Consider the following 23,579-nt stretch of genomic DNA (forward strand, 5'->3'; position numbering starts at 1 on the left):
GAATACAACAATGTACTACCATAGTTAAAAATATAATAACAATAATAATAGCAAAAATAAATCTAATATAAAATAAAATAAAATAAAATAGAATAAAATAAAATAAAATATGGCAACTATTACAGATATATACACACTATGTACACTTCTATCTGATAAATAGATAAGGTAAGTTGTTGCACGATAAAAATTGCACCAGTTTATTTAAAAACAAACATACACAGTATGAAGAACAGTGCGATTCAGATGGATACAGTAGTTATTTGTGAATGTGCCAAGTCACATAGTGACTTCCATGTAGTGTAATGAAAGATGAGAACTGCTGATTAACGGGACACAGCAGTGCTGGTGTTAAACAGTCTGATTACAGATGGGATGAAGGACCTGCGGTAGCGCTCCGTCCTGCAGGGTGGGAGTCTCAGTCTGCTGCTGAAGGAGCTGCTCAGGGACCCCACAGTCTCATGCAGGGGGTGAGAGGGATTGTCCATGATGGATGTCAGCTTGGCTAACATCCTCCTCTCACCCACCTCCTCCATGGACTCCAGAGGACAGCCCAGGACAGAATTGGCCCTCCTGACCAGTCTGTTAAGTCTTTTCCTGTCCCTGTCTGTGCTCCCTGCTCCCCAGCAGACCACTGCATAGAAGAATGCAGATTCTACCACAGTGTCAATATTCATAACATATTATATTCATTACATATTATATTCATTACATATATATAAATTACATACTATATATATTACATATTATATACGCATTAATGAACGATTACCCATACAGCATATCTCAATGTCCTCACTTGATGCAGTATGCTCATAAAACCTTCACTTAATATCAAATATTATGGGATGGTGCGTCCCTCAGGCTGTGACAGGCAGACACATATTTAGCAGCCAGAGGAGCTGCTCACCCTTCCCCAAGGAGAACTGACAGTTTCTCTTCTGGGGTTAAAGTTGGGAAGTTTGTTACCATTTTAGTAATTTCCCTGTAGTGGGAATCTCTTAGTCAAGAGAACTTACTGCAGTGGAGGAGGAAGTGCATCCCTGTCTCTATGTCCCCTGTAGAGCAGCAAGCACATAGACGCTCCTCTCTGGGCAGCCATGTCTGCCTGTATCTCCCTGTGCCTACAGCTAGCTGGTGGTCACTCAGCCTGCATTTGGTCAGCATACGTCTTTGTTTTGTATCTCTGACACTGTACAGATATTCAGATCATTTTTAATCACGGTTTAGGGTCAAATAACAATTCACTCTACTTCGGGTCTTTGTTTGGTTTCTTTAGCACTTTACACACAACACAGTTGATCCAAAGGGCTTTACTACAGAAAATGAGGAACACAAAGAGAAAATGAATAATAAAAAACACACAAACAGAGGGAGAGAGAGGGAAAAAAGAGTGGTAACAGAGCAATATTCCAACTGAAGCTCCCACAGCTTCATACAACGATGAGCAACATACTCCAAACTTTTTAAAATTCTAAAACGTCTTTGCTTTATCCTTAATATTTATCAATTTGATTAAATTCACTTTTCCTTATTGGCATGAACAAAGACATGTTGTTGCCAAAGCACATAAGATTCATACACTCATATACATTACATATTTTATACTCATTAATAAACAATGGTGTCACCCATACAGCATATCTCAATGTCCTCACTTGATGCAGTATGCTCATAAAGCCTTCACTTAAAATCAAATATTATGGGATGGTGCGTCCCTCAGGCTGTGACATCTCTTGTATGTGTACATGTGTTATCTCTCATTTTTTTGTTGTAATTTTGTTAATATTGAGCAATTCCTGTCAAGAAAAAAAATCTGAAAGAGAATTTAAATCTGAAAAAAGAAAACGTAACACTCAGATTAGAAGAGAAATAAAAATACGTTACATCCCATTAAATTCCTGTGGTTATTTTTCTTCAGGATCCTTTTTTTAATATTACAGAGGTGCTGTATGAACACAAAGCTGAGAGTGAAACAAAATAACTATAAGCAACATGGAATAAGGAAAAACACAAGGTAATACATATAGAATAGAATAGAATAGAATAGAATAGAATAGAACAGAATGCACTTTATTCACCCCCAAAGGAGAAATTCAGGTGTCTGGCAGACATATTGCATGAGTCTTTTGACTCTCAGATATTTCCAAAGTCTGGCTCTTCTTGTGACATGACTGGCTGCCAGGGCGTGGCAGGTGCCAGTGTCCACAGCTCTCAGAAGCCTGCAGAAGACCCCGTACAGAACAGGCAGGTCCGCTTGATGAAGAACAGGTAGACAGGAACATTTGCACTCACCTTTCCCAAGTCTCTGAGTATAGATCTACTGCTACTATAAGCTAGAGAGAAGAATAGAATAGAATGTACTTTATTAATCCCAGAAGGGAAGTCCAGGTGTCTGGCAGATAAAATTATAAAAATCACATAAAACAAGTAATTCAGATGTCTGTCAGCTCATCTCCCATTGGCTAGAGAGTAATGAAGCCTAATGGCTGCAGGGATGAATGATTTTCTGTATCTCTCAGTCCTGCAGCACAGAGATGAGCCGTCCACTGCCGCTGTTTCTCTGGTCCACAAAGAAGTTGTGGAGTGGATGATCTGTGTAATTTAGAATGACCTCTAGCTTCTCCTGTGTGCATATCTCCACCACAGCCTCCAGTCAGTCCAACCTGGTTCCAATCACAGTGCCAGCTTTTTTCACTAGTTTTTTCCAGTCGGATATGATATGATATATATATATGATATATGATAGATATGGAGCACAACAGCATAAAACAATCAGATGTCAAGACAATAATATTTACAAACTTTAAGTCTAGTTGGAGTCTTTTAAAAAATTATAAATATGTCAATCATCAAGTATGATGAAAAGATTAAAGATTAAAATAGATATGTTCTGGGCTATGAACTATGAACATACATGACAAAGTCATTCCTAAAAACGGAAGTAAAGGAAAGTCGATTCAGATACAAGTGTACAAAGTAATCAATGTCAGTTCTTCTCTGTTGTGATGGGCAAAATTGAGGTAGAAGTTTCAGACAGACATTTCGAGGTTTGTTGGTAATTAAGTGATTAGAAGTCCAAACTTTCCCTCCAGACATTTGGGACAAATGTTCTTCAGTACCTGTGGTTATTTTGTCACACTCAAACCCTCAGAGGTTTCCGTAGTTTCAGGGCGATACCATTGCTACACGGGTACTCTTTTGGCTCAAGTCCGTGTGCTTTCTGTGTCGTTGTCATGTTTATACAAGCAATAGAGAATACATTTTTCGATTCTTATACATCTAAAAAAAACACTCTACAATTATAGAGGGTAAACAAGCGTAACGACCAATGTGCGGCTGATCATAATACACCCCTATAGAACACAGTGGTATATTCCAAGAGGTAGGGAAGACCTGTGAGTGAGACAAATCAAGCCTGTGACAGCGGAGAAACTTGAGTTTTACAACAAATAAATACCAAACAGAGGTGAGTACTGTTTGAAAGTCCATGCTTGCCTTTAGTAACCTGTGTTGTTTAACAGCAGCACCATGTTTTGCCGAGCTGTCAGGACAATTGTGTGGAAATTGCAAAGAAGATGACCATTTGCTAGCGTTAGCAGAGCTCTCGTTAGCTTCCTGCTAGCTTACTAGCTGCTAGCCGATTCCTCAGAACTGATGGGACTAGATCAGGAAGAAGTAGCATGCTAGCTAGAAACTGGGGTAGCCTTTTTAGCTAGCCATCCTATTTTGGGATTGGCATTCCGCTAGCTGTAACCTTAACTTAGCTGCCTTTATCATGATTACAAGAAGGCTGTTTATGTAGATACGCTAACACTTTCCTCTAATGGACGGACATCGATATACGTGAATGGGTTAGTAAGAAAAACTGTGCATGATGATGTTGCAATGTTTTCCCTGACGTTAAATCAACTGGTATGAATGACGAGAAACACAGGGCCTAGTTTTCTCCACTTGCAGGTAACCTGTGATTCTTCTGGTGTAGATAAAGAACTTTATATATCGATTTATGAGGTACTCTTATATGTAGATCGTGCCGCTACAGTAGTATTGATACCTAATGGTTAGCTCCCTGAGTTCCCTGGTTACAAACGTCAGCAATACCTCCATGAACTTGAGCACAATATCAGTCTCATCTGTTGCTGTTATTGTGATTTGAGCAGCTGTTTGGAAGCGGGATTTTTATATTAACACTTATATTTGTTGGTGCACATGTTGACTTAGTCTTGTGTCTAGACATTTGTACAAATATGCTAATCTTAATTGCATTAGATGAGTTAAGAAGACTAATTGATAGGGGACATACACAACATCTGGCTGATTTATTCATGTTGTGTCTGAACAGGAAGATGTTAAAACCCTTCATTTAAAAACAATATAAAATTAACATTTTCAAACACTTAAAATCACAACTCAACTTTGTTTATGTAGCACCTTTCATACATAAAAACATGCAGCCCAAAGTGCTTCACAGAATAACAGAGAGACAGAAAACAACAGCAATGGTAAAATTATAAAAGGCATGGTTATAAATAACATATTTAAGAATTAAAAATAAAATCAATGTAGTACAATTAATAGAATAAGTAATAGTGGAAAGAAAAGTTAAAATAAGGTTAGAACAAGATCAGATGAATACAATCAATACATAAAAAATTAATGTTAAAGAAATGATTCAATTAATAATAAAAATAATAATGCAGTCCAGGTCTATGAAACCCACACATATAACTACACCAAAGAAAACAGTTCCATATAAAGGAAAATAAATCCGTGGTCACATGAGGGATGCACATTATAATTGGTGTAACATCAGTACTGTCCAAAAAGCTTAAAAAGTTAGTTTCCAATTAGCAGAAAAAAAGTTAATTATCATTGTTGGCTGAAGAATGGCTGCCTATATGTATGGCCGATAAGGTGACGTATTAATTATGCACACGCACTGACAGCTTATGCACACAAAGGAGCTTCAATGTATTGGCTGTATGGAAGTTTTTTGAAGTGCTTTTTGCTATGTTTGTAAAGCACAGGTGATGGGACAAGGAGCAAAACAACACAGATGCAACACTATCTGTTTAACTCTGCATCTCAAGAGCCAGCATTCTGTAGCACTTCAAGTTTCTGAAGGAAAATATCAGCATATGATATATTTATATATGTTTTAAGTTTGGTCCTAATAATACCAAAGAGCTGTGGTGGTGCATCAGTTCATGTACCTGTCTGTCCTTTGACTTTTTTCTCTCATTTTTAGCCTAAATGTTTGGAGATAAATTCCTGCTCTGACTGTCCAAACTGCTGGATAGTCAGGGGTGAAACTGAAAAAACCTAATACCAAAACTGAAACAAAAAGTCCAACAGTACATCCGATTATTATTCAATTCCTGCACTCACTTCTGTATTCATGTGCTTCTTGTTTTTCTTCCAGGGTGAAGGAGAGACAGTACGATGTCCTTAAAGCCGCGGGTGGTGGATTTCGACGAGACATGGAACAAGCTACTGACGACTATCAAGGCGGTTGTGATGCTCGACTATGTGGAGAGAGCCACGTGGAATGATAGGTTCTCGTATCCTACGCCAATGCAGCCGCATATAGAAAATTTAATTACAGCGCAAGATTCTCGCTGTGAGCAGGGTTTATGGATAAGACGTAAGACAGCTGCTCGTCACAGAGGACAGGTGTTAGCTTTCAATGAGCCTGATTTGATTTAACATGTACTGTATGGTTAATACTGGTGTAATGATTATGTTTTACAATGTACCTCTCTTTTAAAAAAATGCTGAATACATAATATGTTAAACGTCAGTGTCAGGCAAATCCCTTACCCGTTATATCTGTATGTAACTCTGTGTTTACATCTACACAATGGAGTCCTCACTGTTTTTCCTGAATTCTGGTATCAGGGACATTTATGCCTTGTGCGTTGCATACCCAGAGCCTTTGGGTGAAAGATTATACACAGAGACCAAGGTGTTTCTTGAGAACCATGTCCGGCAGTTGTACAAGGTAAGCAATCCAAAATAAGAATCCGTACAGCACATTTTTGTTGTTGTTTTTTTTATTCGCACCGCCTCTTTAAAACTTGCCATGCCTGTGTGTGTGTGTTTTATAGAAAGTCCTGGATTCAGAAGAGAAGGTTTTAGTGATGTACCACAGATACTGGGACGAGTACAGCAAAGGAGCTGACTACATGGACTGCTTGTACAGGTAACACTGCTGCCTTACTTTGACATCATGCTGTGTTTCCACCTGGTTTCCCTCACACAGTGTCGGTGAGTCACTTTGCTGAGTCTGTTATTTTTTTCCCTCAAGAATTAGATTACAATTCCAAAATAGTGCATTACACTTTATTAATCTGACACATTATCAGTCTGTTGTCTGAGCATATGCTGAAGCTGTACAACTTCAAGCAGTTAGCCAAAGCAGCTGTCCGTCTTTGTGTCGGTTCCATCAAGTAAGCTTTGTATACCAGTGTGTTCTAATTCAATCAAACACTTTAATATGCCAGTGTAAAGTTTTTGAACACCTGACATATTACCATGAAAAGTGTAGTGTCAAGTGGGCACAGGCATTTAGTGTGTCCTGATTTATCCTAAATCAATACCCCCTTGGAGGGCTCTCAGATCTATTTTTATATGATCTTCCCACCAGACTGTCTTTGCATACATATGCCTTTGTAATTTACTATGTCACTATGAACGAGAGAGGGAGAGAGAGAGAAAGGGGGACAGTTGGCTTTAACGATGACATAGCAGTGTTCAGTTCTTAATATAGAAGAGTGTAGCATGTTATCCTCAGTTGAGGTCTACATTAATGCATGCTGTATGTTTGCATCCTGTCACACATAAATCATCCTGTAGGAGGAGGTCGAACTAAAGCAGCCAGTTAAAGCCTGCCTTCATGGTTTATGTACTCCACTTAACACTAGCTGTGAATTAGCTGTCTTTAACTCAAGTTGTAAGAGAGTCAGGCTGAGTGTGATTGGTGGACCATCGATGAGAGAAATCCACGCAGCTGCAAAAACCAAACATCACGTCAGCTTGAGGACACAGCCATCAAAATAATAGCGTCACTCTTTCTGGTTCAGTGTCCTGTTTCTATCTCACTACCTGCTCCCTTTTGAGAAATGTTGAAACACAGCAGAAAAGTGTTGAAACACTCCTTTAGTGTACATATTTCAACATCCCAGCAGCTCTCATGAATTAGTTGCAGCACTTAAAAGAATACTCCGTCCTCATTGGTGTTTCATAAAAGTTTTCCAGTGACACAGACGCACAGACTTCTTACAAAGCCTCCCCTTTAAGCTCTGTAACTGTTAACCATCTGCATCAGACAACACCATTGCTTTGTCTGCTGGATGTTCAGCACTGAGCAGGTAGTGTGCACTGATAATATCAGAGGTTTCGCCGGAAACTGCTGCCCACAAAGGGTTAATTAGAGCAATGACACACAGCCATACAGTGAAAGAAGTGAATGTGTGGGCTGTACAACCCAAACAATGTGCTAGAGTGCACCATAGAGATCTAACTCTACTTCACTGTGTCCTTTTACATGACACAGAGGATTTTGTGTTCTTAATCTGCTACCAAGCATTCATTAATAGAGAACCCACTTCCTCATGATAGTTTGTATTACTAAGATGAGAGTTCATCTCAAACCACAGACCAAAAAGTCGCACAGGGAGGCCTTCAGCTGAAGCTTTATTCAGCAGTTTGAAGCCGACTCTATTTTTATCGTATCATGAGTAATCTGTTTGGATTATCTGTACATTTTAAAGGGATCATTGATGAAAAACAAATTGCATTTTAGCATTTAAACTGTGCTGCAGAAAATTAAATGATAATGTAAGTACTATAATACATGTTTGCAGGTGGCGGAGTGTGAATGAGGTTCAGCTCAGGTTTTTTAAGTAGTTATTGAATGTTTTGTGTAAACCAGCAGAACAGAAGTTACTTTTTGGATACACAAACCTCAGTGTTATTGAGAATATCTGTTACCTGCTAATAAAAATTGCTATATGTCAAGATATTGACGTTTAAGCTTCCATTACTATTTAATAATTTCCTGTAATAATTTAGGAATAAAAGTATTTTTTTAGTTTATTTTTAGTTATTGTTTTTCAAACATTATTTATACATTTTTTCTGAACAAATAAGTACATATGCAAACACATACATGAACATGCACAACATCCCCAAACCACCTGACATCAGAACAGGTTTTAAAACAATACAGAAAAGTGACAGATAAAGGACAAAACAGCAAAATAACAATAATAATAATCCTTATAATAATAGTAATAGATAAATGAGAAATTTGTAAATAACGATACATAAATGAAATGAAATAAGTAAATAACAAGAGTGTAATTACATGGTGAGTATTAGCCATAATAACAAGCAAGTCTGTATGGAGACTAAAGGTGCTTTTCGACCAAGAGTTCTGGGGTTTTTTAGCCCCCAGAACTACTTTCCCCGGAACTAAAAGGTTCCTGTGCCCCCATTGTAGTCTGCCTTTCGACCTCGGGCTGAAGTCCCAAGTAGATTGTGCAAATCAGGCCAGGGACGTATGAAGAATAAAAATGATATTCAATAATATTTTGAAATCTAAATAAAAAACTAAACTAGTATGCATTCCCAGGAAGTCCCTCTGTGTTTCAACAACTGTGTTAACTCCACAAACACCGTTACGTTCAACCGAAAGTCCCTGGACCTTTGAAAAGTACTACCAAGTACCCCACCAAGCAGTGGCTTTTCAGGGGGGAGATTATCTACCCCTGAACTAAATTTAGACCCTGGTTCCTCCGGTCGCAACACACGTAGTTCAGGGGTAAAGTCCCTAGTTCCGGGGTTAAGTTCCTGAAGTGGAAAAACGCCTAAAAGGATCAAGTGCATAGTAGGTAACCCATCCGCAAGCAGACACCCAGACCTAAAGCAGCACCAAAGGCAAAAGTGTTTAGAACAGCAGACTAGATGGACAGGAAATTAGGCTCCCATGAGTGTGAATCATGCACCAGTACTAACAGTAAGTAAAGGCAGACATAGAGACATTGCGTAAAGGGGATTCATGTATTCTGGTGTGTTTATATTTTTATCAAACTGATTGAATAACTTGTTCTGGAAAGTTAACAATTCTCAGTTCTGGTGTAAAAACATGAAAGCAGCAGTTTGCTTATGCCTGTTGACTAATCCGCTAGTTTCACATTAACCATGAAGTTGGCTCAAACAAATACTACATCCATAAACTGTCACTGGTCCAATGATTAACCTCTCTTTCCTGGGATGCAAGATGACAACACCTACAGCTCTTCTGAGAACTGCGACTTCCAAATAAGTAGCAATTCAACTGTAACTGTTCCCACTATCACACTATCTTTTATGATATCTATAAATGCAATAAAACAATTGCATAGAGTTCCTGAGCATGCTGGACTTGAACTTGACACTCCACAGCCACAGAGTGAGCAACGCTAGAGACACCAAAGAATGATCGCCGAACAAAAGCTGAATGAGCCTCCATGATTGAAATCAGGCTGCAAGTGGCGACCCCCTGTAGTGGTGTGTGGCTTAAGTGTCTCTTGACCTTCACACACACACACACACACACACACACACACACACACACACACACACACACACACACACAAATGACAACTCCTCCAGCTCCTCTTGATGAAGTTGGTATTAAGCATGTTAACCTCCTGCCTCTCTTTGTTCAGGTATCTCAACACTCAGTTCATCAAGAAGAATAAACTAACAGAAGCAGACCTGCAGTACGGCTACGGAGGAGTGGACATGAATGAGCCGCTCATGGAGATTGGAGAGGTGCTCACTGATCCCCCCCCCATTCACTGATACAAAAACATTTCCTGCACATCTGTACTTCAACGCACACTGATGTCTTTAGAAAGTTAAAGATGTACACATTTAAGAAGAGGAAATTCACAAGTTGATTAAGAGATTAGTGAAATTTGACTTCTGGGAGCACGGTGTTCTTGACAGTTTGATGATATGATAAGATTAACTTTTATTGATCACCCAGAGGAAGTTTACTTTACTACAATGCAATAAAAGGAGCAAAGTTATAAAATGTTATATAATAGAAAACATAGAGGGTTAAAAAAATAAAAGGTTAAAAATAAAAACTATACACACTGTTGACTAGGGATGTAACGATACACACAACCCATGATTCATTTCGAATCCCGATTTTTGGTTCACGATACGATTCACTCACGATTCTCTAACGATTTTCAAGAAAACTGGATTGAACTCCAAATTTAAATAACTATTATTTTATTTCAATTCTCAGATATGGACAGTTGCAATATATATTTCTTATATTTCTTTGTAAACAAAGTCATCCTTTTACATTTTTAAGGTGTATTGTAACTCAAATAAAACAACTGCACACTAAAATCACCGCACAAAAATACCTTGTCGGAAAATTTCAGAACAATTATAGAGAAATGGAAAGTGAACGATTCCCAAATGAAAGTATTAAATATTAAAACAAATAAGGTAAATCTCTTTGAATTAGGGATGTAAATTTCAAGTATTCTCCTTGATCGATCTTTGAAAATGTTAACGATCAATTATCGTTTAATCATTAAAAAAAAACGTTAAAGTTTTCCATGTCAAAAAGAATGCCAAATGCGTTATTTCTCCCTACATCAAATTTTCCTTCATGACACAGTGTCTCATTGAGCAAAATAAGCATTTAAACGCAGTCATGTGTCAGCTGGGAGCAAAACCGGGTCAGAATCAGTCCAGCAGCGGAGAAATAAAGCGCTCGTGTAGACCTGTACGTCAGCCCCCAGCTGAGTGCAGTCAGCTGATTCTGAAACATGCTTTAAACTTAAAACACCTCCACTCAGCGAGTGATGAGAGAGTAGCACAAGAGACTTAATTATGTTGAACAAGCAGAGTATAATGCAGATAGCGCCTTCTACTGTTTAAAAATGATATCCCGATACAAATGATGTTGAATCGATTTTAATCCACCCTTATTTGTATCGATTTTTTAACCATTTGAGATATATGGTTACATCCCTACTGTTGACACATTTTCACCTTCAGAATGATACTTTGATAGATATTTGTAAAAAAAAAAAAAGGAGCACAATAATAATACACAAAATACACTAAATGTTTCTGTAACCAGCTCCCCCTCGTGTGACGCCCTCTTCTAATTGCATGTTGTCTGTTCATTTGCTGTTGCAGTTGGCGCTCGATATGTGGAGGAGGCTAATGATCGAGCCCCTTCAGGCTGTCCTCATCCGGATGTTGCTGAATGAAATCAAAAAGTATGTTTTTCCCACGTGTTGTGAAATCATCATGTTTACAGAATGCGTGCGTAACCCTGTGTAGATCATGTATTGCTGATTATCATTACAGCAAAGGCAGATTTCCAGTCTTGTGCGTTATTATATCCGGGTGTTGATTTCTACTGTGGCTGCAGGATTGAACCTAAACTTTAACAGCCTTTGACTGCTCATTAAAACAAGACCAAACACACGCTTGTTCCTGTCTTACAGTGATCGCTGTGGCGAGAACCCCAACCAGAAGGTTATCCACGGGGTCATCAACTCCTTTGTTCATGTTGAACAGTACAAGAAGAAGTTTCCACTAAAGGTAATGGACCACATTACTGTGTTTTAGTGGGTTTCTCAGGGTTGTGGATGACAGTGTGGACCACAAGGTTAGAATCTGAAGCTACATTCTTTGTCTGGATTGTCCTGATGACACTTCTGATCATCAGAAAGTCTTTTTCCTTATTGTTTTTTCTGTCATCCATAAGAAGTACAGCAAACGCTAATTTAAGTTTGTACATGCCAGTGATTACTTCATCCTATGCGTCTTCTCCCTCTGTTGCAGTTTTATCAGGAAAACTTTGAAGGGCCATTTCTGATAAAAACAGGAGAGTATTACAAACAGGAAGCCTCCAATCTACTGCAAGAATCCAACTGCTCACAGTATATGGAGAAGGTAGGAGAGATGGACAGATAATGCAAGTATGTGCATGCCGTGTGAGTGGAGGCGGCCATGTGAGCAGGGGAGCTGATTTAACGCTGTAATAGACTCAAAAAACTCCGCCCGGCTGCTCTGCTCGTAGCTGCAGTGGACTTCTTGATGACTAACTTTGTGATTCTTGCTTGGCATGAGTGTGAGAGTATCTGTGTGTACAAAAACATTCATGTTGTACGTTAACCCAGAGAGAGTGTGTGTAAGTGTGTTTGTCTGAACTGTCAGGTCATGTCGGTCCTCTCCTCTGACATAAGAGTTTTAATCCGAGTATTAGCGCTGCTATTACCCTGCTAAGGCTGACAACACAGACCCCCACATAACCTCTCTCTCTGTCTCTTTTATCTTCCCCTCTTTACTCGTTCTGGCAATAATCTGATCCTCTGATAGTTTTATCCCTCCAGCCTGCAAACAGGATCATCGTTAAAGCTTTACTTAGGCATTAGAGCACTATGTGATATGACCACAGCAGACTCTGTGGTAAAGTTCAGTCCCCTGCTGCCTGCAGTGACTCCACCACTGCAACTTATCCGACCCAGTTTGTATATGTGTGTGTGGGGGCACACTGTGTACCAAGTGTTTGTGTACAAAACGTAGGAGACAGCTTGGTTTCTGTGAGAAATTTTGATTTGTTGTTACATTTTGTAGATTGTATCATAGGAGGTAAACAATTCATATTAAAAGACCCATCAAGGTACATTTATAAAACTTTGATTTCCCTGTTTCAGCACGTTATTAGCTCAGTCATTAATATAGACCATTCTCCACATTACACTTTTTTTTTTTAAGTTATATTTTTGGCCTTTTTGCCTTTATTTTATAGGACAGGTGGAGAGAGACAGGAAATGTGGGGAGTAGAGAGTAGGGGAAGACATGCAGGAAATGGTCAACCGACCGGGAATCGAACCGGCGACCCCTGTGACGAGGACTGTAGCCTCTGTATATGGGGCGCTTGGACCGCTAGGCCACCAGCGCCCCCACATTACACTTTTAAGAGCTCTTGCTCTATTTTAAAGTTTTTGTGTAGTTAACAAAAATGATACATTTGCAGGAACTCAAACATTAAGGAAATTATTCAGAATCTATCAAAACCCTTAGATATCCCATAATATACATTCATTTTTTTAATTTTTTATTTAGATTTTTCAAAAATGAAAGTACACAGAGACATAAGACAAAACAATAACAGACATAGGAAAGAATAGATACAATATAATAGGAGACACCACAACACTGGACATGACTCTGGTACATGATAATTCATAACCAATTCATGATGGGTGAGTTCAGGTATTCAGGTACACAACAAAACATCTAGGAGGCTGAATAGCAGTTATAACAGCAGCAGGTAGACAACAATACGGAAGAGTCTCCTTGCAGAGGACCATGAACACAGATAAATACAGTACAAAGCTCTTAACCCAGACCTCTCCTGACAATATCCCAGAGCCCAAATAAAGTACATTCATAAAGATAAAATTTTAAATGGTGATTTTTATATCAAACAGATTGTGTGTACGCCAAGCAGCAACCTCCGGTCTAAAAATATGAGTCCAATGCGGAAGTGTTAAAAACTGCAGTTCATCGAGGATCCTGCTTGAGGCTGGCTCCGGAAGTACCGGAAGTCACATACACATGAATGGGAAAAAAAACGATCTTTAAAGCAGAAATAAACATGTTTACAGCCTGGTACAAAAGACAAGTGTAGTCTGGATAGCTCATTTCTCTACTGGCTCACACTGTGAGGGGGGTGAATCTTTTTTCTAACGCGGCGATTTCGAAGATATTGAGATTACGAGTCTTCCAATGAGAGGCACAGCTGACTGCGGGAACACTGTAGATGTTGGCTAGGAGGCTCAAACTCCGCCTCTTTACGTCACACTGGCTTGACAGCAGCAATATGACTCCCGCCGACTATTGGCCTCAAACAGTTCTTCAGAGACAGATGGGTGACGTCACAGATCCTACGTCCATATTTTATACAGTCTATGGTGTACGCTGAATATAATCAGACACACAAAAACACCACCCGAAAAAATCTGCCTGCTCGCCTTTGTCACTTGATTTAATTGAGCAGAACAAAGGCGCAGTAGGTTGCTCACAACATAATTAGTGTATGCCAGAACACTTTGTAACAACAGATCCGGACACACCTGTATTACATTAAACTAATCCTACGCTGCATTAAAAATGTACTCTTTATTTGTTGACATCATGTTGTTTCTTTTTTCTGATATAAGTATATTATTTTCTGTCTGTCTTCTCCAGGTTTTAGGGAGGTTGAAAGACGAAGAAATGAGATGTCGGAAGTACCTGCACCCCAGCTCCTACGCCAAAGTCATCCATGAATGCCAGCAGAGGATGGTGGCAGATCACCTGCAGTTCCTGCACGGGGAGTGCCAGAGCATCATCCGGCAAGAGAAGAGAGAGGGTCAGTCCATCACAGGCCTGTGTCTTCTTTATCAGAGATCTACGTAGCATGATTTATTTTTAGACACTTTGATACTGGGAACAAAACTGACTGTCATGCTGTTGTTGTTGTTTTTTCTACAGACATGGCCAACATGTACACCTTGTTGCGAGCGGTGGCCAGCGGGCTGCCCCACATGATCCAGGAGCTTCAGGTCCACATCCACAATGAGGGAATCCGGGGCACCAGTAACCTCTCTCAGGAAAACGTTAGTACTGCAGCACACATGCAAAAACCAGGAAACACAGGACAGTGGATTTTTAAGATGCTGTACTTTTTTGTAGAGAAACTGTCATTTTTCATTCTTATTCCCTGAGTAATTGAAATAGCTTTAGGTGATACATCCCCATGTAATTATGCTTTCATCCCCGGTTATTGCACTGCTGATGCCAGGGGACTCTTTGATTTGATGTTTTTATGTGAGGCTACAAGTTACAAGCTGAATTTATTCATTTGAATTACCAACATTAACACAGTTCTCTGTCTGTCTTAATGAGATACTAAAACGACAACAAAAAGCACAAACAAAAAGTTAGTAACTCCAAGCTTGTGAATATGAACTGTGTCCGTACTATTAAACATTAAATGTATGGAGATTTTATGTTTAGAAACATGTGGAATCAACAAGTAATAAAGTACTTTTTAAAAGTTTTTTGAAAAACAAACTACAGTGTAGTCAAATATACTTAAAAAATGTTTGCAAGCTTCGGCCTGTATGGCCCCATTCCATTATGGTGTGCTCAGTTGACTCTCTGGCTCGGTTACTCACGTCTCAGCTTGATGTTAGTACATGAGTACTTTTCTCTATATCATGTTTCACTGCAGACAGCACTAACTTAAAGCTGCTGTTGGTAGTCGTGATATAAACATCAGTATGGAGAGAGATTTCGAATGTCAACACTATCCCTCCCCTCTCTGTGCTCCTGTAACCCTGCCCACAAAAGAGTGTTGTGCGCATAGACATATAAAGAGTAGACGCCGCATTGGCTGCAGGGGTGCAAGAAATAAGGCCGCCATCTTTGTCTGGTCATTCTACCTGTAAACATAAACTGAAGCAGCAGAGACTTCAAGATGCCAGTGCACTGTGCAGCAAAATACCTATCATACATCACATATATCACATATCAGAATATTCTATTACTGTTAAGCACACTATGAATATTAAAATACCCCGAACCATGTGTCCTGTATCATACCTACATGTATGACATTTGCAAAAAAAAAAACCTGCATGAAAATCAGTTTAGTATTCAGTGAGTTATGATTGATTAAATGCGCTGACACTTAATTGCACCTGCCAAACACATTACTCTGAGTGGAGCTGGTGACCGGACCAAGATGCGGCCCCACAGCTCGTCAGTGCCAATAGGTAGTAGCGGTCGATGCGGCGTCTACTCTTTATGTGTCTATGGTTGTGCTCGTTTTATGAGGAAGTAGTGGCTTCCCACCTAATCAGGGCAACGTAGAGGGGCCGCCACTCGACCAATCAGGACGGAGGATTGGAGATTAGCTATGATTGGTCCGTCATAACGGGAACGAAGGGAATAATAACATTGCTTGATACAAAGGCATTGGAAAATACAGAGATTTCACAATAGTCTCAAATGACTTCACTTACAGATGAGTACCGATGGATATTATGACCTTTTCTCTAAACCCAGCAGAACAAAAGTAACGTTTTTGACAACATTACTACCAACAGCAGCTTTAATGTAAGCAAGACCCATAACTGATCATCAGAAAGACATTGCATCAAACTGTCACAACATCATCTTGCTACATCACATCAACTGACCACAGCATTGTTTTACATACGTCATTCAAAAGGTTTCAGAATGATCCAGCTGGGGGTTAGTTCCATATTTAATGGTTTCAGTTGAGGTTAATTGTACTTTAGATTTCTCATTCTATTGTTGAAGGTTTTTTTTTACGTGTGTGTGTGTGCTAAGACAAATTTACCCTTGTGTTGCACAAGCGACGATTCTCTTTGACCAATCAGATCCCTGCTGTGCCCGTTCTGTTATTGGCTCTGGTCAATTTGAATCTCAGCAACAGTTTATGCAATACAGGTTCCTGGTACCTTGTACATCTTTTGCAGTTGGAAAAGCAAAAAAGACGGAAATTGAGTCAAGTAAAGTCGAACCCAGCTGTGTAGAAAAGTAGGAGTGTAGCAGTGTACCCCCCATAAGAGACTGATCTTGTTGTGATAATGTTAACTGTGTTTGTTAACTTCGGCTGCAAATCTGTCTCTCCCTTCTCTCCAGATGCCAACCCTGTTTGTAGAGTCAGTGCTGGAGGTTCACAGTAAATTTGTTCAGCTCATAAACACAGTCCTAAACGGAGATCAGCACTTCATGAGCGCACTCGATAAGGTAATAAACCTCAGATTCTCATAACTGAAGAACGATGTGCTTATAAAAGTCAATGCTTTTAGAAAGATCCTTCTTTCTGCTATACTCTCTTTAAAAGCATGACTACATCTCCACATGTGATAAAATGAGGTACCTCTGGTGTTGACATAATCTGAATTTGTCCTCGTGATATCTCATTCTCAGGCTTTGACGTCTGTGGTGAACTTCAGGGAGCCTAAGTCCATCTGTAAAGCCCCTGAACTTGTAAGTACACACACACAAGCACTCACACACACAACACATACAATGTGACACACAGTGCTTTGACCAGGTCATGTCCCTCCTGGTGTCTCCATGCAGCTGGCTAAATACTGTGACAATCTGCTGAAAAAGTCTGCGAAGGGAATGACGGAGAACGAGGTGGAGGACAAGCTGACGAGCTTCATCACAGTGTTCAAATACATAGACGACAAGGACATCTTTCAAAAGGTGAAAAAAGAAGCTCTTCTCACGCTGAATTACGTAACAGCTGTTGTATGAATTACAAATCTCTTTTGATATTTTGATGTACAGTCCTGGTTTTTGTGCTCAAAATAGATGGAGACATCACAAAGCATCCATTTTTAGTTTCATCAATAGTTCCAAAATACTCTGCTTTGAGTAAAAGTTGTCTGACGGGCCGGTCTGTTCTTCATGTCTTGATTTTCTTTGCTTTCCACAGTTTTATGCCAGAATGTTAGCAAAGCGGTTAATACATGGTTTATCGTTGTCAATGGACTCAGAAGAAGCCATGATCAACAAACTAAAGGTAATCCACAAACTGAACTTTAATAGCCCTCATGTGTGATACGTCTAATGATGTCAGTATCTCACCCATCTCACAAAACATTCAACTCTCTGTCGCTCTTGTCTCTATAGCAAGCTTGTGGCTACGAGTTCACGAGCAAACTCCACAGAATGTACACAGACATGAGCGTGAGCGCCGACCTCAACAACAAGTTCAACAATTTCATCAAGACACAGGAGACGGTGGTGGACCTGGGCATCAGCTTCCAGATCTATGTATTACAGGTGAGAGGGACACACACACACACACACACACACAAAACAAGCAGAGGGCTCAAGCTTGTTAAGATTTCTTCTGTGTTCAGTGCAAGAAGTCACGTTGAGGTGTCTTAAAACATCGAGACAGTTGTCTGCTGGAAATGTTTTGCTTTGCGTCCCGCAGGACTTATTAAAAGCTCTGATAGCATTTCCACCATACTTATCATCATTTTCCATTATGAGCTGGAGTAAAGCGCTGTCTGGTCGTGGCTCTTTAAATGTCCACTTTGTCTTGTAACAGATAAGACAAACTGGCTCTGCCTTTGGAAAGAATGAACACGACACAGTCTGTTGGTCCTTGATTTAAAGCTCTGTTTTCCTTGTTAACTTCTTTTTTTTTTATTAAGCAGACCTGGGAAATTACTTTCCTCTAACTCACTGATTTCTTTTCCTCTCTAATGTGTCTGCTTACTTCTTACTGACACACTTCAGCTGCAATGCATAATGACTCACTGAGTTTCATTATGTGAAGGGATTGCGCTTTTATCAGTTGGGCTGATAAACTTCTGCTTTTATGTCTGAAAAATGCTCCAGTTAAAACAGAACACTATCAAAACCCTGCTACATTCATTTGTTTCAGTATTTTCAAATCTAATCAAATCAACTTTATATAGCACTTTACACATAACACAGTTGATCCAAAGTGCTTTACAACAGAAAAAGGGGAAAACAAAGAGAAAATGAAATAAAAAACACACAGAGTAAGAGAGAGGGAATGAAGAGTGGTAAGAGAGCAATATGATTAAACATGAAATTAACAGTAATAACAACAGTAATGATAAGAAATACAATTAACAGTGCCGTGATTATTTGAGCCAGTTAAAAGCTAATGACTAAAAGTGTGTTTTAAGACGACTTTTAAAAGTCTCGACAGAGGGGGAGAATCAGATGGTGGGGGGAAGAGAATTCCACAGTTTTGGGGCACAGATGGAGAAGGCCCTGTCCCCATATCTCTTTGTCCTTGCTGTTCGGGCAGACAGGAAGTTTTGGTGTGATGATCTGAGTGCTCTGACAGAGTGATACGGAGACAGGAGTTGTGAAATGTAAGACGGGGCCAAACCATGAAGTACTTTATATACTAACAGAAGGATTTTAAAATGAAAGTTAATGTAAATAAACTCAGTGTTATATGTTTTATGTACTGTTGTTGTGACCATTTTTTTGGTAAATACAATATAACACTGAGTGACACATTTTATTGTTTTATGTGGATGGTTGTTCATCTGTCCGAGGTGAATACATTTTTTGAAAATGGGTATGATGTTTTGAGTTTTTATTACACAATCTTTTCTCTGACCTTTTTGAATCTGGCCCCTGAAAACTAACCCATATTACAGAAAATACTAAAACTGATACTGAAAATAATAAAAACTAAACTAAAACTAAGCATTTTCAAAAACTAAAAACTAAACTAGCAAACCTTGTTTAAAAACAAATTAAAACTAAACTGAAATTGAAAACAAAATGTCAAAACGAAATCAAAATAAAAACTAATGAAACATGCAAAACTATAATAACCTTGGTAGGGACCCAGGGTTTAGAACACAGCTTGGACTCTACCTGCCTCAGAATTCATCTCTTTGTTTCCTCTTCACATTGTGTAATGTTGTGAAAAATGTCATGTTGTTGCAGGCTGGAGCCTGGCCTCTCACACACGTCCCCTCCTCCACATTCGCCATCCCCCAGGAACTAGAGAAGAGCGTGCAGATGGTGAGTGGACACGGATGGAGCACAGCTGGACCGTGCTTGTAGATAGTTTATACATATTAAAAGAGCATGTTGCAAAACTCCAACTTTGTCTTTACCTTCTTCTTCTGCAGTTTGAGTTGTTCTATAATCAGCACTTCAGTGGGAGGAAGTTGACCTGGCTACACTATCTTTGCACAGGTAGAACAAACACACACACATCTGCACCATTTATAGCTACATTTTGAAGATGCATCAGTGAGAGCTAATATTTAAAGATAGCCATTGGCTGAAGTAGCAAGAACAAGAACAGGGTTTGTTAGACGGTTTAACTTTGTCCTCTTTGCTCACATCAGGCGAGGTCAAGATGAACTACCTGTCCAAGCCCTACGTAGCCATGGTGACCACCTACCAAATGGCTGTGCTGCTGGCCTTCAACAACAGCACGACGGTGACGTACAAAGAGCTGCAGGATGGCACCCAGATGAACGAGAAGGAGCTTCAGAAGACCATCAAGTCCCTGCTGGACGTCAAGATGCTCAACCACGACTCAGAAAAGGTCTCAGACTTCACCAGCATACCTGTTTCAAAGTCATCAGTCCAGACATTTTGAAAATAATGACTGTTATTTCTTTCCCTCTGCTCACAGGAGGACATTGAAGTCGAGTCCACGTTTTCACTAAATATGACTTTCACCAGTAAAAGGACAAAGTTCAAGATCACAACGTCGATGCAGAAAGACACACCACAGGTCAGACAAGTGGCTGTCATCATATTGAAATCCTCACCATGCTGTTTGTACACTCAAATATCTAAACACTTGTCACATGTCTGTTTGATCGTTAGGAGATGGAGCAGACGAGGAGCGCAGTAGACGAGGACCGCAAAATGTATTTACAAGCTGCTATAGTGAGAATCATGAAGGCCCGCAAGGTGCTCCGACACAACGCCCTCATCCAGGAGGTGGGTGGAAGTTCATTCCAAACTCTCATTTGTTTATACCTCGAGGGGCTGACAGAAACTTCTATTAAAGTAGCAGTTAGAGGGATAAACTTGGAATTCAGTAAAATGCTAAATTTGTTTGGTCAGCCCTCGTTTATGCTTGGCAAATAGAACATGTAGTTTTATTACATATCTATCCCATCATTGCTTATCAATGGAGAAAAAGTAATTACCTGCAGGCAGTTTACACATGCACTTATGGTGGTTAAAGTGGTTATAAATGGCATAAATATGTCGGTATGGCAGTTTGCTATGCATCATTATATGATTCTCTTGCAATTCACAGAACATCACAGAATTGCTGTATCGTGATATTCTTGTATTTGGTGTCATGTCGGGGGATACCTTACCATTCCAAGCCTTAGACTCTGCATAGTTTTGGCATTCTGGCCATCAATATGTTCATGTTTTTGGAGCCAAAAGTAACCATTTCTTGATAAAAGTGTGCCTCTGCATTGCATGTATTCTAGGCTGCTGTGATATCAGCTTGTAGCCACATCCTGAAGCATACTATGCTTAGTTCTTAATTTTGGAGTTAGTCTCCATTTAGGGTAAAATAGACATGCTGTTTTATATGATACAGTTTCCCCCTGCTGGCAATTAGCAAGAATGCATGTTTAACACTGTCACCAGAATTCTCAAACTACTAGACTGACCATAGCAGTCATTTTGACTGGTCAGATATTATTTTCATTGGATAATCAATAAAAAGATCTAAGAATAAATTGATGGAATAAGCAAAAAAAAAACACATTAGGGCACAAAATGAAAATTATAATGAATGAGTATTTCGTTTATTTAATTGACACCAACATAACTTCGCTGAAATTACACATGCAAACTCGAACTGAATCCATTTTCTTTGTGAAATAAAAACTAATTTATCCTGCCTTGAAAATAGATTGGTGTCATCATAAGACCGCAACAATGAGAAGTCAACTGTTTGTTGAACAATGTTGCCATGGCAATGCAACAAATTATGTTTCACCATAAAACAGAAACTTGATTACCCATCAGAAGAACTTCTCTGAATTTGTATGATGAGTGTCCTGTCGTCAGACATGGACATGACAGTTATGGATAACTGTCATTTTCCTTCTAGTTGTCATTTTTGCCTCTCTTGGGTTTTGAGTGAAGCTAAAGCTAGATTTTAGCTTCACAGAGTATAAAAAACAAAACAAGCAATAGAGCAGGAGAGAGAGTGGGAAAATGTAGCAAATAGTGAAATATGACACCCCTTGTAAAAAGCATGAAGTCAATGTGACTGCTATGGTCATTCGAGGTAGTTATACTCAGATCTCTTTTGAAGTTTTAAGGATGAAACAATGTTAGAATAAAATATACACACATTTAGGAAAAGTCAGGGTCCTATTGCTACATAGGTTTTCTTTAAACAAAGTTATGATGTTGCAAATATTGAAAGCAGTCAAAATGACTACCTTGGTAGTTCCAGTGTTAAGGCACATCAACATTAGTTCTACTTTTGAAAGAGGCTGTGTTATTCATATTGAAAAAAAATATCATCGATAAAAAAACATTCTATTTATTAAAGTACTTCATATACTGTTCAAGAGGCATGTTTGTGGCAATGTATTAACTTTGTAATCACTCTATTGTAAATGTTCCCATCTGCAGGTCATCAATCAATCCAAAGCCAGGTTCAACCCAAGTATCAGCATGATCAAGAAGTGCATCGAGGTGCTCATCGACAAGCAGTACATCGAGCGGAGCCAGACCTCTGCAGACGAGTACAGCTATGTTGCGTAGGCAGAAGAACCGAGCGAGGGAGCGCTCACACTCAAACACTCGCCTGTGTGACTGACCGGCAGAAGCAGGTTTAAAAGAAATAACAAAACAGACTCATTCATCCATTTAGGTTTTGGACTGTCGCTGTCTGCTGAGATTTTCTGCAGTGACTCAAAGCAGGACTGGTGCCTCCATCTCTGAAAACAAAACATGGTCATCGTGTCACGTCAGACGGACAGCTAACACCACCACACACAAGACCCTCCTCCCGACCCCCACCCCACCTTCTGATTTTTGAGCTGTTTACAACATCACCAGTGCCACGCACCTGTGCGTCAAACGACAAAAAGAAAATGCCTATAGCCGCTGGGGAGAAAGGAGCCAATAAACATAGCAGCCGAGCGGAAATAAAGGAAAAAATAAGAAAACCGGGAAGAGATAGTGGTGACATCAATGACACATTGGTGGATACACATTAAAAACATGCTTTCTTTTCTCACGTTTGCAGTTGTCGTGTGTTTATTTTTCTTTCTTTGTTAAATGTACTGAAGTTAGGAAAATTATTGTAATAAAACTGGTATACTGACTATTGTATCTACTTTCAAATGTAAAGAAAAATGAGGTGACAAACATGATCCTGCTGCTTGTCAAATAAATAAATAAAAACACTGAAAGGTTTTATGTAAACATTTGGCTGGAGTTTTCTTATTTCAGTGATTATGTTTTCCAGTCAATGTGTCACACTGAGCTTGTTCTTCTGTTTTACAGGTTTCTATCAGATTGTCTTTGATGTCATTGCAAGCTTAGAACAGGAACACAGGAGCATGTTGAAACCACAAAATAACAATGGTCATGATTTACTGTTTGCTATGAGACTACAGATTAGTGGAACTCCTGCCTGAGTCAGTTTTGTCATGACAGCACAGTTCAGTGGTTGGCTCTGGAAAAATATAGAAAAGGTGAGTTTAAAACCAAACTGTGAATCAGTTTGTAAGAAACTAGAAACCAGTGTTAAAGGCATTGCCTTATTCACCTTATTTCCACTACTGATAACCAGTGGTGGACAAAGTACATATCTTCATTACTTAAGTAAAAGTATAGATACTTCAGGTCAAATATTACTACAATACAAGTGAAAGTTGCTCTGTCAGATTATTACTTGAGTTAAAGTACTGAAGTACTTGCTTTTAAAAATACTT

The 23,579-nt window shown here is 39.3% G+C and overlaps 1 protein-coding gene across 2 annotated transcripts; it reads left to right on the forward strand.

Annotated features, from left to right (window-relative positions):
• Nucleotides 1-3,373: 3,373 nt before the first annotated feature.
• Nucleotides 3,374-23,067, forward strand: cul2 (cullin 2). 2 transcript variants are annotated; one of them, XM_034706256.1, is made up of 21 exons: nt 3,374-3,469; nt 5,426-5,564; nt 5,902-6,004; nt 6,111-6,205; nt 9,717-9,822; nt 11,221-11,303; nt 11,535-11,631; nt 11,875-11,985; nt 14,290-14,467; nt 14,575-14,699; nt 16,756-16,863; nt 17,047-17,106; nt 17,203-17,331; nt 17,564-17,650; nt 17,761-17,913; nt 19,579-19,656; nt 19,767-19,833; nt 19,989-20,191; nt 20,282-20,383; nt 20,479-20,595; nt 22,270-23,067. In XM_034706256.1, the coding sequence occupies exons 2-21, from the start codon at nt 5,446-5,448 to the stop codon at nt 22,399-22,401; spliced, it is 2,253 nt and encodes a 750-aa protein (XP_034562147.1). In that variant the 5' UTR covers nt 3,374-3,469; nt 5,426-5,445; the 3' UTR covers nt 22,402-23,067. The 2 variants fall into 2 exon arrangements, with proteins under 2 accessions (XP_034562147.1, XP_034562148.1); XM_034706257.1 differs by having other exon boundaries at nt 14,290-14,452; nt 22,270-22,879.
• The last annotated feature ends 512 nt before the right edge of the window (nt 23,068-23,579 follow it).

Source organism: Notolabrus celidotus, chromosome 17 (assembly GCF_009762535.1).
Source record: "Notolabrus celidotus isolate fNotCel1 chromosome 17, fNotCel1.pri, whole genome shotgun sequence".
Classification (NCBI taxonomy): Eukaryota; Metazoa; Chordata; class Actinopteri; order Labriformes; family Labridae; genus Notolabrus; species Notolabrus celidotus.